At 42.4% G+C, this 18426-nt stretch overlaps 1 protein-coding gene across 5 annotated transcripts in view; it reads left to right on the plus strand.

Moving 5' to 3' along the window:
• Positions 1-18426, plus strand: part of ANKRD6 (ankyrin repeat domain 6) — a 175318-nt gene that overhangs the window by 142077 nt on the left and 14815 nt on the right. For all 5 annotated transcript variants that reach the window (XR_005778310.1, XM_040428759.1, XM_040428760.1 and 2 more), the window contains exons 6-14: positions 908-1006; positions 1888-1986; positions 2765-2863; positions 13300-13377; positions 15150-15254; positions 15576-15713; positions 16796-16975; positions 17176-17328; positions 17415-17528. Coding sequence is in view for 4 of the 5 variants with exons in the window: in XM_040428759.1 (XP_040284693.1) it covers positions 908-1006; positions 1888-1986; positions 2765-2863; positions 13300-13377; positions 15150-15254; positions 15576-15713; positions 16796-16975; positions 17176-17328; positions 17415-17528 (1065 nt within the window). In the remaining variant the exon portion in view is untranslated. The remainder of the gene's footprint in view (positions 1-907; positions 1007-1887; positions 1987-2764; positions 2864-13299; positions 13378-15149; positions 15255-15575; positions 15714-16795; positions 16976-17175; positions 17329-17414; positions 17529-18426) is intronic.

An 18426-nucleotide genomic window follows, 5' to 3' on the forward strand; every position in this document is an offset into this window, starting at 1 on the left:
GTTATCCTATTAGTTGTATCCATATTATCCATACCCTCAACTCTGCTGCCCGAATTATCCACCTCTCCCCCTGTTACTTCTCTGTCTCTTCTCTCTGCCAATCCCTTCACTGGCTCCCCATTGCCTAGAGAATCCAGTGCAAAAATCTAACTATAACATACAAGGCCATCCACAACCTGTCCCTTCCATACATCTGTGACATGATCTCCCAGTACTTTCCCACACATAATCTCCAATCCTCACAAGACCTCCTTCTCTGCTCTTCCCACAATCGCTTCCAAGATTTCTTCAATGCATCACCTATAGTCTGGAACTGTCTACCCCAAAATATCAGGCTCTCACCTATTATGGAAACCTTCAAAAGACACCTGAAAACCTGCGTGTTCAAAGAAGACTACAACCTACAGTGCTACACTTTAGACTGCCATGTAAGCAGGTTCTACCCTCGCCTACTATACCTTTCCCCATCCTGTGATGATTGTAAGACCTCACTGGCTTCTGTACAAGTTTGTAACTTGTGTTCTTAATGCTAATTGTACTTGTTTTACCTTATGTACATGCATCCCTTTTCATATGTACAGCGCTATGGAATAAATGGGGATTTCATAATAATAAATAATAATAATTAGGATGATGATAAAATTAAAAGTGCAAGTGTACAAGATCTGTATGCATGGAGGGTAGTCCCTCAGAATAATTTATTTTGTGTGGGCCCAAGGAAATCCCAGTATGACACTGAAATCATTATGGTCAATAGCCATATGTGTTTACCATAAAGGTTGAATCCCTGCTTCAAAAAGAAACCTTTTTTGAAAAGCGTTTAACATGGAAACTTACTTAACAGTGCTTACTATGGAAAATATTGGCTTTTATTTTATTTGCTTTATTTACTTGTTTTCTCCATAAGGCAGGTAACACACCTCTCCATCTGGCCTGCCAAAATGGTCATTCCCAGAGCTGTCGTTTCTTATTGCTTGCAGGATCCCGGGCTGACTTAAAAAACCATGTGAGTTATTGTTTTCACAGTAAAAAGGAATATATAATGCATTCTGTGAAGTGTAATATTCTCATTGTGACCCCTACATGATACAAGCTTAGTCAGCACATAGAACACTTATTTAAGCCACATTCTTATCAGTGAGATAATAATTGAGCTATAATGAGTGTTTATAAGATCAGAGATCTTTAACTGTTATCTCCCTGCCTGATGGAGCAGAGAGAAAATTCAGAAACAGCTACTAGATAAACTCAAAGCTGTGCAGGGAAAAGGGCTCAATATTTTTAATAATGACCAACTTAAAAAATATTTTTATCTCAAAATGAGTACAATGCAATAATAATAAAAAAAAATTGCCACTAAATGGTGTACATAGCCTTTAATATTTCACTTTTACATTAATGTATACTATATTTACCATGGGAGCCTATGAATGTATAACCGTAGTGCATATTGTTGTTCAGGACAAACCATTCTTGTGATCGGTGAAGGCTTCAGCAGTCAGACCCCCACCAATCAGACACTGATTCCCTAATAAGTGAATAAGACTGCATTCACACGACCATAAGTATTTAGCAGTCCACAAACCATGGATCTGCAATACGGTTTGGACCCATGGACTTTAATGTGTCCATGGTCCACATGTTGGTGACAAGTGTTGGACATGTCCTATCTTTGGAATCTGTGCGGCTGCACCTCAAAAGATAGGGTGTGTCTTGTGGGACACGTATATATGATGTCTGTCTATCCTCTCAAGGTTATGTGTATGGCTGGGGAGATGCTCTAGCACAGTATAGACAGGGTCATGCATCTGTTTTGTAGCCTGATTCTGTATTGTAATGAGCACTGCATATTTGGGAGTCAGCCCCTGAACAAGTTGTGATTTTCAGGCTGGAGACACCTGTTTACATGTCGCCGCACGTTACAATCACCTGTCTGTCATCAGGATACTACTCAGCGCATTTTGTTCTGTTAACGAAAAAAACCAGGTCAGTAGATCTTATCAATAAAATCATAACTTCACAAAACTGTCTTGTTATCAAATTATAATTATGCTTCTGGCATGCTGTTAAAAAAGAAACACATACTATACATCAGCAGCAGAGAAGCTAATTTTCATTTCAAGTACAAAATACCATTTGTACGGAACAATGCATGCTTGAAACTGTTTCCATTTTTATGATGCCTGATGACTTCTGGTCAGTGTCCAGGCCAAGAGAACTTTAAAGGTGTTGTGCACCTCTTGAGGGTTGGCAAATCCCCGATCTTGGGCAGATCTGCGAAGAGAAGCATACTTACTTTCTTCCCGGAGGTGGCTTCCCGCTCCTTCTCTCCACAGTCTAAGGGTGCTCCACGACACTACCGAATGTAAACTTCCATTTTGACGTCACTGTAGCCCATCGCTGGCCTGCTCTCCTTGCTTCATGTCGAATGGTCATATGACTCAAGGGGAGTAGGTCACCACTGCGGCCAGCGATTGGCTGCAGCAGCTTCAAAATGTTTACATCCTGGGAGTGCAGAGGAGCAGTTAAGGCCAGCTGATTGAGAAATCTGGTAAGTATGCTTCTCTTCACATGTCTGCCCAAAAGGGAGGTTTGCCAAAACCACCCCTAAAAGGGCTTGTCCAGCTTGCTCAGAATAATGATCCTTTAAGCAGCATGGTTGACTGAAGACCCATGGAACCAGTAGCTGCCCATTTGTCGATCAGGCTTTTAATATGTGAAGAACTTATTGTGATCTCATTGGTTTCATTTGCAAATTATGCAGGCAGGTGATACCCCACTCCATGTTGCTGCTGCTCTCAATCATAGAAAGGTTATTAAAGTGCTCCTAGAAGCTGGAGCTGACGCTTCCCTTCTTAATAATGTAAGTGTATCTCACTGTTTCTACATACACTACCCAAGCATTGTGGTAAGTTTGGTTATTTTGTGTTGTTTGTTATCAATTATTATTTAGACAATAGAGGTTGCCTGTTAGGTCTTTATGACGTAGTTAATGGGTCTGTAAAGACTAACGTCAATCTAGTTTACATTTGCAAACACTAATTTATCCAAAGCAATAGATGGAAACCTGTAAGATTATTCTGGGTGTCTGCAGCTTAAAAGGAATGTCATCAGAAAATGACCTATTGTTTAAATTACGTTTTTGTGTTAAACATATTTTTAAAGATGTTCCATGCTACTATTTATATAATCCTGCAATTTTCACAGTGGTCACTAGGCCTAAAATATGTTAAGACTTCCTGTCTTTTAAGAGTAGTTACATGGGCCATAGACACAATGGACAGGAGCTCACCCCATTGACTTCTATGAGAGAGTTTTCAAGACATGCTATGTTACCTGTGTAGACGTCAAGAGGGCGTTCATGAGCTGTGATATCACCTGCTGTGAATAATGGATTCTGTGTTAACTATGCAGAGGTGTTACATGTCATTGTAATCAGGGCAGTTTCTAAGGAAATTTACCAACAGGGCGAACATCAAAAAAGCGCGGATCTCTGCCGTACCCCATTGTAGTTGATGGGGGCGGCGGGCATTCAGTCTGCAGTGCCAGATCCAGTGAATTCCGGCAGGCTGTTCTCAGCTGGAACAGCCTGCCAGAATCACTAACACAGTTGTAAAAGTAGCCTAATACAGCCCCGCATACCTCTTACATCCAGTGATGTCTCCTTTGATGTATATGTTCTCTTTCTATATCTTCTCCATTTAGACCAGACCGCCATGATGATTTATTTCAGCCATCTCTTCTCTCTGCAGAGTTTGACAGACATCTTAGTTTCCTGCTTTTCCATCATCCTCCCACTTTCTCAACATCCCATCATGCACCCCCAAAACTATACTGCATAAACTGATAAACCTCCTGAAAATACTGTTTACACACAAATAGCGCCCCCTTCAATAAATATTGGAACACAATGCTCTAAAAAATAATTGCACCCAGCAAATAGTGTCCCTGACACTAATAGTGTAACCAAAATGTCCCCCAAAAATAACTGTGCTAAGCTGATACTGTGCCAGGGTGCCCCCACAGTAATAGTGCTCCCAAAAATCCCAACAATAGTGATAATACTGTGCCAGAGTGCACTTAGTAGTAATAGTGCTTCTACAGTGCCCCCAACAGTAATTGTGTCCCAGAAGTACGGTAGTAATGCTCCCATAGTCCCCCAGTTGTAATAAAGCCCACCATAATGCCCCGGGTAGTAATAATTATATTTATAGTGTGTGCCAGTGCAAAAAATGCCCCGTTGTGTGTCAGTAAAAAAAAGACAAAAAAAAACAAAACATCTTAGTGCCCCCAGTTGAGCCAATGTTCCCAGAATGCCCTCATGTGTTCCAATGACCCGTACTGTGTGCCACTAGAAAAAACACTTAGTGCCCCCAGTTGAGCTTAGGTGCCCATAGTGCCCCTATAATTTGTGACAGTATAAAATACTCCTATATAGTGCCTCCAGAAGATGCCCCATAGTGCTCCTCCCCTGTCCCCATAGTGTCCTCTATAATGTGCCAGTATAAAATGACCCTATAGACTGCCCCACATAGATGCCCCCATAATGCTCCTCTCCCCCTTCCCCATAGTGGCACCAAAATGGTTGCCAGTATTAAATGCCCCTATAAAATGCCCCCATAGTGCTCTTCTGCCCCACTTCTCCATAGTGCCCCCCATAATGCGTGCCTGTAAATAGGGCCCCCAGTAAATGCCCCCATAGTGCTCCTTTACCCCTCACTTCTCCATAGAGCCCCCCATAATGAGAGCCAGTATATAGAGCCCCCAGTAGATGCGTCCCGTCTTCTCCATAGTGCCCCCCCCCCATATTGTGCCAGTACATTGGGCCCCCATAGTGCTTCCCCTCTTCTCCATAGTGCCCCCCCATATTGTGCCAGTATATTGTGCCCCCCCCATATTGTGCCAGTATATTGGGCCCCCAGTAGATGCATCCCCTCCTTTCCATAGTGCCCCCCCATATTTTGCCAGTATATAGGGCCTCCAGTAGATGTGTCGACTCTTCTCCATAGTGCCCCCCATATTGTGCCAGTATATAGGGCCCCCATAGTGCTTTCCCTCTTCTCCATAGTGCCCCCTCCATATTGTGCCAGTATATAGAGCCCCCATAGTGCTTCCCCTCCTCTCTATAGTCCCCCCATATTGTGCCAGTATATACGGCCCCCAGTAGATGCGTCCCCTCTTCTCCATAGTGCCCCCCCATATTGTGCCAGTATATAGGGCCCCCATAGTGCTTTCCCTCTTCTGCATAGTGCCCCCGCCATATTGTGTCAGTATATAGGGCCCCCATAGTGCCCCTCCATATTGTGCCAGTATATAGGGCCCCCAGTAGATGCGTCCCCTCTTCTCCATAGTGCCCCCCCATATTGTGCCAGTATATAGGGCCCCCATAGTGCTTTCCCTCTTCTCCATAGTGCCCCCTCCATATTGTGTCAGTATATAGGGCCCCCATAGTCCCCCTCCATATTGTGCCAGTATATAGGGCCCCCACCCCCCTTCTTGTCATACTGTACTATAATAAAAACAATAAACACATATACTTACCTTATGCTGCTTTTAGCGATGCGATGCAGGCCTCTTCCGGCCTGTGTCCCGCTCTGTACAGTTCAGGCGGCGCGATGACGTCATCGCGCCGCCTGCAACGGCCTCTGATAGGCTACAGGCACTAAGCCTGTAGCCTATCAGAGGAAGGGCCAAGGGAGACGCCTCTCCCCTGCTCATCTGTATCGCTGTCCTGAGGATGGCGATGCAGATGAATTTGAAGATGAGCGCTTCCACAATGGAAGCGCTCATCTCCACTCCTGCTGCCTCCGGACAGAAAGGGCCCCCTCCGGCGCTGGGCCCTGCTGACGGCTCCCCCCTCTTCTATCCTGAGGGATGCGCCCCGGGCGGTCGCACCCCTCGCCCGCCTCTAGAAATGGCCCTGATTGTAATTCTGCCTGTAGTGATAATGATAATAGCTACTCAAAAGTTACCTGTACGGTACAGGAAGTAATTGCAGGATTATATACATTTATGAAAGTATATATTGTATTTTTCACCCTACAAGGCACACTTTTTTGCCCCCAAAGGTCTGAATGGGGATCATTAACATTGGGAGTCTGATCTGAGGTCTGAGTGGGTGTCTTATAAACATTGGTGGTCTGATCTAATTTTTGATTGGGTTCTTATTAACATTGGGGGTCTGATTGGGGTCTGATCAGAGGTCTAATGAAAAATATTTTTTTATTTTACTCGTCTAAAACCTAGGTGCGTCTTATGGGCAGATGCGTCTTAAAGGGTGAAAAATATGGTACATAGTAACATGGAAAATTTAAAAAAATTAATAAAAATTCTTAAATATATATATATATATATATATTACATATATATGTTTAACATAAAAACATGATTTAAACAATTGCTCATTTTCTAATGACTCATTTTCTTTAAAATGTTGACACTGCCAGATCTCCATGCTCCTGTTAAGATCAGCAGTGTTACTGCACGTACAGTAAATTGCTACAAGACTTTGACTATTTATTTGTAACTTATAAGAAGATATTCTTTTGGAAGTTCTGAGGCATGGAGAGAAGTATGTCTGTCTTAAAAAAAAAAAGGCATAGATGTTGCCTTCTTCTTCATGGACTGTGCCTTGTTTTGAAGTTCAGTCCCATTGATTCCAGTGGAAATGACCAGCAATACCACATAAAATCCATGGAACAGAGTGGCGCTATTTTGGTAAAAAAAAATGCAGTCATTTATTTCTGTCCTGGACAACCCCTTTAACCACTTCAGCCCCCAGTGCTTAAACACCCTGAAAGACCAGGCCACTTTTTACACTTCTGACCTACACTACTTTCACCGTTTATTGCTCGGTCATGCAACTTACCACCCAAATGAATTTTACCTCCTTTTCTTCTCACTAATAGAGCTTTCATTTGGTGGTATTTCAATGCTGCTGACATTTTTACTTTTTTTGTTATTAATCGAAATTTAACGATTTTTTTGCAAAAAAATGACATTTTTCACTTTCAGTTGTAAAATTTTGCAAAAAAAACGAGATCCATATAGAAATTTTGCTCTAAATTTATAGTTCTACATGTCTTTGATAAAAAAAAAATGTTTGGGTAAAAAAAAAATGGTTTGGGTAAAAGTTATAGCGTTTACAAACTATGGTACAAAAATGTGAATTTCCGCTTTTTGAAGCAGCTCTGACTTTCTGAGCACCTGTCATGTTTCCTGAGGTTCTACAATGGCCAGACAGTACAAACACCCCACAAATGACCCCATTTCGGAAAGTACACACCCTAAGGTATTCGCTGATGGGCATAGTGAGTTCATAGAACTTTTTATTTTTTGTCACAAGTTAGTGGAAAATGATGATTTTTTTTTTTTTCTTACAAAGTCTCATATTCCACTAACTTGTGACAAAAAATAAAAACTTCTATGAACTCACTATGCCCATCACGAAATACCTTGGGGTCTCATCTTTCCAAAATGGGGTCACTTGTGGGGTAGTTATACTGCCCTGGCATTCTAGGGGCCCAAATGTGTGGTAAGGAGTTTGAAATCAAATTCTGTAAAAAATGACCTGTGAAATCCGAAAGGTGCTCTTTGGAATATGGGCCCCTTTGCCCACCTAGGCTGCAAAAAAGTGTCACACATCTGGTATCTCCGTACTCAGGAGAAGGTGGGGAATGTGTTTTGGGGTGTCTTTTTACATATACCCATGCTGGGTGAGATAAATATCTTGGTCAAATGCCAACTTTGTATAAAAAAATGGGAAAAGTTGTCTTTTGCCAAGATATTTCTCTCACCCAGCATGGGTATATGTAAAATGACACCCCAAAACACATTCCCCACCTTCTCCTGAGTACGGAGATACCAGATGTGTGACACTTTTTTGCAGCCTAGGTGGGCAAAGGGGCCCATATTCCAAAGAGCACCTTTCGGATTTCACAGGTCATTTTTTACAGAATTTGATTTCAAACTCCTTACCACACATTTGGGCCCCTAGAATGCCAGGGCAGTATAACTACCCCACAAGTGACCCCATTTTGGAAAGAAGACACCCCAAGGTATTCCGTGAGGGGCATGGCAAGTTCCTAGAATTTTTTATTTTTTGTCACAAGTTAGTGGGAAATGATGATTTTTTTTTTTTTTTTTTTTTCTTACAAAGTCTCATATTCCACTAACTTGTGACAAAAAATAAAAACTTTCATGAACTCACTATGCCCATCACCGAATACCTTGGGGTCTCTTCTTTCCAAAATGGGGTCACTTGTGGGGTAGTTATACTGCCCTGGCATTCTAGGGGCCCAAATGTGTGGTAAGGAGTTTGAAATCAAATTCTGTAAAAAATGACCTGTGAAATCCGAAAGGTGCTCTTTGGAATATGGGCCCCTTTGCCCACCTAGGCTGCAAAAAAGTGTCACACATCTGGTATTGCCGTACTCAGGAGAAGGTGGGGAATGTGTTTTGGGGTGTCATTTTACATATACCCATGCTGGGTGAGATAAATATCTTGGTCAAATGCCAACTTTGTATAAAAAAATGGGAAAAGTTGTCTTTTGCCAAGATATTTCTCTCACCCAGCATGGGTATATGTAAAATGACACCCCAAAACACATTCCCCAACTTCTCCTGAGTACGGCGATACCAGATGTGTGACACTTTTTTGCAGCCTAGGTGGGCAAAGGGGCCCATATTCCAAAGAGCACCTTTCGGATTTCACAGGTCATTTTTTATAGAATTTGATTTCAAACTCCTTACCACACATTTGGGCCCCTAGAATGCCAGGGCAGTATAACTACCCCACAAGTGACCCCATTTTGGAAAGAAGAGACCCCAAGGTATTCGCTGATGGGCATAGTTAGTTCATGGAAGTTTTTATTTTTTGTCACAAGTTAGTGGAATATGAGACTTTGTATGAAAAAAAAAAAAAATCATCATTTTCCACTAACTTGTGACAAAAAATAAAAAATTCTAGGAACTCGCCATGCCCCTCACGGAATACCTTGGGGTGTCTTCTTTCCAAAATGTGGTCACTTGTGGGGTAGTTATACTGCCCTGGCATTTTCCAGGGGCCCTAATGTGTGGTAAGTAGGTAAATGACCTGTGAAATCCTAAAGGTGCTCTTTGGAATATGGGCCCCTTTGCCCACCTAGGCTGCAAAAAAGTGTCACACATGTGGTATCGCCGTATTCAGGAGAAGTTGGGGAATGTGTTTTGGGGTGTCATTTTACATATACCCTTGCTGGGTGAGAGAAATATCTTGGCAAAAGACAACTTTTCCCATTTTTTTTATACAAAGTTGGCATTTGACCAAGATATTTCTCTCACCCAGCATGGGTATATGTAAAATGACACCCCAAAACACATTCCCCAACTTCTCCTGAGTACGGCGATACCAGATGTGTGACACTTTTTTGCAGCCTAGATGCGCAAAGGTGCCCAAATTCCTTTTAGGAGGGCATTTTTAGACATTTGGATACCAGACTTCTTCTCACGCTTTGGGGCCCCTAGAATGCCAGGGCAGTATAAATACCCCACATGTGACCCCATTTTGGAAATAAGACACCCCAAGGTATTCAATGAGGGGCATGGCGAGTTCATAGAAATTTTTTTTTTTTGGCACAAGTTAGCGGAAATTGATATTTTTAATTTTTTTCTCACAAAGTCTCCCGTTCCGCTAACTTGGGACAAAAATTTCAATCTTTCATGGACTCAATATGCCCCTCACGGAATAACTGAGGGGGTGTCTTCTTTCCGAAATGGGGTCACATGTGGGGTATTTATACTGCCCTGGCATTCTAGGGGCCCTAAAGCGTGAGAAGAAGTCTGGAATATAAATGTCTAAAAATTTTTACGCATTTGGATTCCGTGAGGGGTATGGTGAGTTCATGTGAGATTTTATTTTTTGACACAAGTTAGTTGAATATGAGACTTTGTAAGAAAAAAAAATAATAATTCCGCTAACTTGGGCCAAAAAAATGTCTGAATGGAGCCTTACAGAGGGGTGATCAATGACAGGGGTGGTGATCAATGACAGGGGGGGTGATCAATGACAGGGGGGGTGATCAATGACAGGGGGGGTGATCAATGACAGGGGGGTGATCAGGGAGTCTATATGGGGTGATAACCACAGTCATTGATCATGCCCCTGTAAGGCTTCATTCAGACGTCCGGATGCGTTTTGCGGATCGGATCCATCTATCAGTGCATCCGTAAAAATCATGCGGACATCTGAATGGAGCTTTACAGGGGGGTGATCAGGGAGTCTATATGGGGTGATCACCACAGTCATTGATCATGCCCCTGTAAGGCTTCATTCAGACGTCCGGATGCGTTTGGCGGATCGGATCCATCTATCAGTGCATCCGTAAAAATCATGCGGACATCTGAATGGAGCTTTACAGGGGGGTAATCAATGACAGGGGGGTGATCACCACAGTCATTGATCATGCCCCTGTAAGGCTTCATTCAGACGTCCGGATGCGTTTTGCGGATCGGATCCATCTATCAGTGCATCCGTAAAAATCATGCGGACATCTGAATGGAGCTTTACAGGGGGGTGATCAGGGAGTCTATATGGGGTGATCACCACAGTCATTGATCATGCCCCTGTAAGGCTTCATTCAGACGTCCGGATGCGTTTTGCGGATCCGATCCATCTATCAGTGCATCCGTAAAAATCATGCGGACATCTGAATGGAGCTTTACAGGGGGGGTATCAATGACAGGGGGGTGATTACCACAGTCATTGATCATGCCCCTGTAAGGCTTCATTCAGACGTCCGGATGCGTTTTGCGGATCGGATCCATCTATCAGTGCATCCGTAAAAATCATGCGGACATCTGAATGGAGCTTTACAGGGGGGTGATCAGGGAGTCTATATGGGGTGATCACCACAGTCATTGATCATGCCCCTGTAAGGCTTCATTCAGACGTCCGGATGCGTTTGGCGGATCGGATCCATCTATCAGTGCATCCGTAAAAATCATGCGGACATCTGAATGGAGCTTTACAGGGGGGTGATCAGGGAGTCTATATGGGGTGATCACCCCAGTCATTGATCATGCCCCTGTAAGGCTTCATTCAGACGTCCGGATGCGTTTTGCGGATCGGATCCATCTATCAGTGCATCCGTAAAAATCATGCGGACATCTGAATGGAGCTTTACAGGGGGGTAATCAATGACAGGGGGGTGATCAGGGAGTCTATATGGGGTGATCACCACAGTCATTGATCATGCCCCTGTAAGGCTTCATTCAGACGTCCGGATGCGTTTTGCGGATCCGATCCATCTATCAGTGCATCCGTAAAAATCATGCGGACATCTGAATGGAGCTTTACAGGGGGGTAATCAATGACAGGGGGGTAATCAATGACAGGGGGGTGATCAGGGAGTCTATATGGGGTGATCACCACAGTCATTGATCACGCCCCTGTAAGGCTTCATTCAGACGTCCGGATGCGTTTTGCGGATCCGATCCATCTATCAGTGGATCCGTAAAAATCATGTGGACGTCTGAATGGAGCTTTACAGGGGGTTGATCAATGACAGGGGGGTAATCAATGACAGGGGGGTGATCAGGGAGTCTATATGGGGTGATCAGGGGCTAATAAGGGGTTAATAAGTGACGGGGGGGGGGGGGGTGTAGTGTAGTGTAGTGGTGCTTGGTGCTACTTTACTGAGCTACCTGTGTCCTCTGGTGATCGATCCAAACAAAGGGGACCACCAGAGGACCAGGTAGCAGGTATATTAGACGCTGTTATCAAAACAGCGTCTAATATACCTGTTAGGGGTTAAAAAAAACACATCTCCAGCCTGCCAGCGAACGATCGCCGCTGGCAGGCTGGAGATCAACTCTCTTACCTTCCGTTCCTGTGAGCGCGCGCGCCTGTGTGCGCGCGTTCACAGGAAATCTCGGCCATCGCGAGATGACGCATATATGCGTGACTCTGCGCAGGGCTGCCACCTCCGGAACGCAAATCTGCGTTAGGCGGTCCGGAGGTGGTTAAGAACTAACTTATCTCAGATTTTTTCCAGACATTTGTCGGTATTTCCATTGCAAAACATTACATTCATCCTCTACCCAGGATGAAAATAAGAGTATTGTTTTAGCTTTTTACTAGAGTTCTAGTACTTTCATATTCAGGCCTGAAGCAGAACATGACTACAGTTGCCATGCGCTGAAGACAGAGTTTCTGGGTATTTCTTTTAGAGGCGACTCTTTTATATGGGAAATGGCAGGAAACATTTTGTAGACCTACAAAACCACATTGCTGAAACCATGTAATATCCTGAACCCACATCTGCTTTGACCAATATTATACTATATTTGTGTATTGTGTTTTTTTTTCCATATTTTTGCTCTCTTTGGAAATACTGTAATAAAATAATTATAAAATAATACAAAAAATACAAAAAACAAACTGCTTGGTGTACATTTTTATGTACAATGTACATTTTTATGATCAATTACCGTATTTTTTTGGACTAGAAGATGCATAATGGAAGCGGTCATTAGCATTTGGAATATAAGGCTTCTTTCACATTAGCGTTTTCAATTCCGCTATTGAGATCCGTCATAGGATCTCAGTAGCGGAAGAAAATGCTTCAGTTTTGTCCCCATAAATGCGGACAAAACTGAACTGAACGAAACGGAATGCACCAAAATGCATTCCGTTCTATTTGGTTGCGTCCCCATTGCGCTGCAAGCAGTGTTTTTCTGTCCGAGATGTGGTGCGTAGCAAGACGGATAGACACAATAGAAAACGGATCCGTCCCCCATTGACTTTCAATGGTGTTCAAGACGGATCTGTCGTAGCTATAGAAGACATTATACAACCGGATCCGTTCATGACGGATGCATGCGGTTGCATTATTGTAACGGAAGCGTTTTTGCTGATCCATGACAGATCCACAAAAAACACTAATGTAAAATTAGCCTAAGACACACTTTTCACCCACTTTGTTTGGGGGAAAAGTGTCTTATAGTCCAAAAATACAGTAAATGTAAAAGAAATACATTCTGTATAATTTAGATTTACAGTATAAAGTGTGTGAAATCATCAAATCACTGACAAAGCTATACAAACTTGGTGGTAATGGTTGACTGTTACATTATGCCTGTTGTAGGCCTCTTCAGGTGACTGCACTGAAGATTGAAAGCTGTGAATCATAGTTGCTGGATATGTGCCTCTTGTAGTTATTTGAAGAGGAAAAATGTTTTCTTTTTACAGCAATTTATTCATTTATTAAAAAGACTTACACAATGTTCTACTAAATGACTTATAATTTCTCTTGTTTTTAGGCAGGCCAAATTGCTTTGGACACGGCACGTCACCACAATAATTCAGATGTGGCTCTTTTGCTCACTAAAGCCCCACAGGTACGGATTTCTAATTGTTTGGAATGTCAAGTGCTGGACTATTGAAAGTAGTTCCCAAAGCGATCTACCAACTGCATCTACTTTCTATCTCTGGTGACACATTTCCTAGTGATAAAACATGACACAGTACAAATGGAAAAATAAGATGACATACTAATTTCCACATTATGTTATCTATTACATTATTAATCTCTCATATTCTAAAACAAATCATGTATAAAGGGGTTGTCTAGGCTACAGATAATGATGGCCTGTCCTCAGGATATGTAATCAATATATCAAATTGGTGGGGTTCTGACACCCGGCACCCCCACCGATAAGCTGTTTCAGCCAGCCACTGGTGCTGGAAACTGTAGTGTATGGAGCTGGAGCTGAGCTGCAGTATGCTAGAACCAGAATCTACACAGTGTATGGAGCCTTCCACTTTATAGTTTCTGGGACCACGGCTTCTTGATACAGCTGACGGGTGTCGATATTAATAACCTATCCTCAGGATACATCATCATTTTCTGTGGCCTGTACAACCCCTTTGGGCAAAGTATCTATACAGTAATATTTTATGCACTGTAGGTGTTGTACCTTAAAGGGGCTTTCCGGGATTTTTACACTGATAGCCTCAGGATAGGCCATCAGTATCTGATTTACAGAGGTTCAGCACCCTGCAGCTGTGCCGATCAGCTGTTTGTGAGTCGCTCCGCTCCAGCGCCAGAACCACATAGCTCCTTCCACTGTGTAATGCACAGAGATGGCTACTGTAGCATTGTTATCATTCACTTCAGTGGGAGCCACTACCATCGTTCTAGCCCCGATAGGAAGTATCTAAACTTGGCACCAGCTAGGAATACAGCCTTGTGTACGACTTTGATATCACCAAAGGTCCTGCTTCTCTTCTAGTTTTTGTTTTGCCACAATTTACACAAAACTACAGCAAAATGCCAAACGTAAAAACGAGGGGGAACATAATTGAAATATGCTGCAAATGTAGGAAAGAACGGCATGGACTGCACATCTACATGGGTCTACTGCTGTAAGCAAAATTTTATAAAGATGAACATGAGGTTATTAGTGTTTTATTTAAAATGTTGATGCCCACTTGCCAGCTTGAAAGTGCTAGCACTTTCCCATCCACACAGTGCTTTTAATTAACATGAGACTGTATAAGGGTAAACACCTACTTAGGGCTCATTCACCCGTTTGACTGATATTTCTGTAACAAGTGATTGAAGTCTATGGGGTGTTCACATGGATATTTTTTTAACAGCCAGTGAATAGTGCCCGTCGAAATATAGGACATGTCTTATTTTTGGACATGTTGGTGGCCAGAAATCAGTGGACCTGTTTTTAATGTCTGTTTAGACAGGAGTGCACCGTCTAACAGCTGCAAACTAACCACAAGGTAAAGCTGTAAGACTGAAGAATAGATCATCTCAGCCAACAGACAGCCTGAATAACCACAACGCGATCAAAGGCCACAGCGATCATCCTTTCCAGCTTCCAATTTCAGTTGTTATAGATGTAGAGAGGATACCATTGACTGACATATCTTGGAACAAATATACAGTGCTGAGTTTTTAACTAACAAACAGATGGTAGTGCCAATGTGTCCTAAATGACATTGTAGAAACACCCAATGGTCTCTGATAAATACTTTTGCAGCATAGACTGTAACCGAACGAGTAGGTAAAGACTACTTACCATAATTTAGAACAAGACAAGGATAATGTTGGCATTTTCATACAGAAACATCACAAATGCTGTCTTTATTTCCATAGGTTTTACGGTTTAGCCGTGGCAGAAGCTTAAGGAAAAAGAGAGAGAAGCTGAAAGAGGAGAGACGAGCTCAATCAGTTCCTAGGGAAGATATTGCAGACAGTAAGGTATGTGTTTACTGTAATATTTCTTGACGCGTTATTGGTCACAGCCTGTGCTATATAGACACATGTACTTACCATAATAAATGTAATAATATGCTGCCTGTCTAGACCAAGAGTGTGATTGTTTAAAACGGGCAGGATTGTAAACTGTCATATTATTGAATCAGGAGTTCATTTCCATTACAGAAATATATTTTGTGAGTGTATTGAGTTTATTGTCTGATCTCATAAATGCTAATGAACAAGTCAACCTTTGGATTTCATGACATGAAAAATAGACATTTTTGGCTTATTGTATTTTTAATGCCATAACTGTCCTTTCAGGCCAGTATATCAGCAGCTGATGACACCCACAGTAGTGAGCAAGCTGCTACTAAACAGGGAGATGGTAAAGATGAACAGCGAGCTTCTACTGCAGGAAATAAACAAAGGAAAGGAAAAAGACCAAAACCTAAAGAAAAGGTACCAGACACTTGTGTCACTGCATTCCAGCATGAGTGGGTATTACATATACCCCAGACACCTTTCCCCAAAATCATTAAGCCTTCTGTTGGATATTGATAAAAACAGTTAACTAATGTAAACTGCATGTCTTCGATCGCTTTCACTAGGTCAATGTTTGGTCAGTGATTGTGAGCCAGTAGTGGAGGCTACATAGATACAAGGTATAGAGGAAAATGTGAACCTGTTCTGTATTTTTGACCCGCACTTGGTTTTGGCTCACAATCCCTGATGGAAATCATTGATCAAACACTAATTTTGTGAAAATGGCCTTAGGCTGCCCATACATATTAAATTGTTTACCTGATAGCTATGTCTCCCAACCCCTCCATACCTACATGGCCTAACATGTGTCCAGAGCAGGAAGAGGAGAGAAAGCCACTGCCAGACTCTTCTCCTTGAGAACAAAAGGATTGGGCAGTTGAATTTGAACATCTGCCATCAGAGGAGAGTATGGAAGCACCTTTACACATTAGATGGTTGACCAGTCCCGCTAGTTATTGGGATCATGTGGGTACCACTAAAGAAGTGATATTAAATTTTAATAACTGCTGTAGTTCAAATTATAGCATTATGAACTATGATATAACAGCCACAAGATCTTACAGTGGCCAGTGAGACCTTGCGGGTTTCCGTTTATTTCACTGAGGTTTATGGCAGATTCCAATCCACGTGTGCAGGAAGCCTTAGAACAAGAGAAACTGCAGCTGAACATTGCTAGACAACTCATTGGGGGTCATTTATCAAACTGGTTTAAAGTAGAACTGGTTTAGTTGTCCAAAGCAACCAATCAGATTACACCTTTCATTTTGGACAGCTCCTTTGGAAAATGGAAGGAGGAATCTGATTGGTTGCTATGGACAACTAAGCCAGTTCTACTTTACACCAGTTTGATAAATGACCCCCATTATGTCTACCTTATCTGACAAATAGATGTTCTGTTTTAACATTCACAAAAAAATTGCTTTTTATTGACCTAGAATGTGGTTACATCTCTTAGACAAGTGATAAAGTATAAAATCATGTATTTCATATATACTTAGATCTCAGCTCTGTCAGATCCAACATCACCTGCAGATCAACAGCCCTTTTCTGGTGGCCACCAAACCAGCCAAAGAAGAAAGAGCAAACACAGAGTTCCGTCACCACCATTCCCTCCTCATGAGGCCAGGGCTTACCAGCTTTACACTCTATACAGGGGAAAAGATGGCAAGGTTATGCAGGTAACACATTAATGTCCTTTGTATTGCAAATGGAAATGCATTTGATACAGTTGTGCTGTAAATTTAATAGGACTGCTGAAAATGTGCATTCATTTTTATTCTATTGATCTGAAACTATAGGTATGGATTTTATGGTTTAGAGATAATTTGCTGTCATTTAGATATTTAAAGTACGCCTGCCCATTTCAATTTATCTCCAGGCTCCCATAAACGGATGTCGTTGTGAGCCACTCCTAAATAAACTTGAGAATCAGTTAGAGGCCACAAAAGAAGAAATAAAGGCAGAGATTGTGACTGTACAAGACCAGATGAATGTAAAACTTGGACAGATGGACACTAAAACCCAGCACCAGGTGTGATTAACAACAATCTCACTGTGTAGAAAGCAAAATCCTGTAATATTCTGGCGTCACATTCTTGGTTACTGAACGTTTTGCAGTTGCGGGTCCTGGACAAGCTAACGATAGAGCGGATGTCTGCAGAGAGAGCAGAATGTGTGTGTCGCCTTCAGCAGCAAGAAGATGTGCAGAAGAAGGAAGCCGAAAAACGTCAGGTGCATACAATACTTAGATATTGGCTAATTCAAATAAAAGCTGAATCAAAACCACACTAATGTGTCAATAAACGTTCAATAGCTGTGGGCTTAAAGACCTGTGCTTCCTGGGCTGGGCATGCACAGCCAGCTCCTTCATGGATGTGTTCTCAGTGGGGAGGGGGGATTTACAGCCCCTTTACACTGCACTAATGAGCAATAGTCGGGAAGTAACGTTTCCTTCCCGACAATTGCTCATTAGTGCAGTGCTTATCATTGGAAGTGAAGCATGCAGCGATCCCCTCCACAGTATGGGGACGAGCACTCGTCCTCCTACATATTTATTTCTGCTGCCCAGAAAAGATGACTGAGGTGTCTGCACCAAAGATCATTTACCCCGATGAATGAGTGTTTTGGATGTTCATTAGATGATTTTCGACACGGGCAGATTAGTCAGAACAAGCGTTCGTAGAAATGTTTATTCCCAATAATCTGCCCGACAATTGGCAGTCTAAATGCCCCTTTAAAGGGGTTCTGCCATCAGATGCTTTACAATAAAACCGTCTCACCTGAGACATGTGTGCATGAAAGTTGAACATCATGCATGGTCTTGGTTCCATCTTCCTAAGTGCCCGCAAATTGAAAATTGATGTTTTATAGTATGCACTTCTGCTGTAGTCTGATGCTACTGGGGTCTGCAGCCTGCCAGCAGGCCCCTATTTTCAAGTTATTTTGCTGTAGGCACTACGGTTGCACTGACATCACCATTTTGGAAATTATTTTGAACATCCATTATATTCAGCTTGCATTCGTTTTCGTCAGTTCTGTTATTTTAAACAGATCGAAAGTCCACGTCGCAGGACTTTTTCTCCTGTCTAAAATAACAGATTTCTGACAGAATGAACACACTTACGCAAAC

This window comes from Bufo bufo, chromosome 4, assembly GCF_905171765.1.
Source record: "Bufo bufo chromosome 4, aBufBuf1.1, whole genome shotgun sequence".
NCBI classification, from domain to species: domain Eukaryota; kingdom Metazoa; phylum Chordata; class Amphibia; order Anura; family Bufonidae; genus Bufo; species Bufo bufo.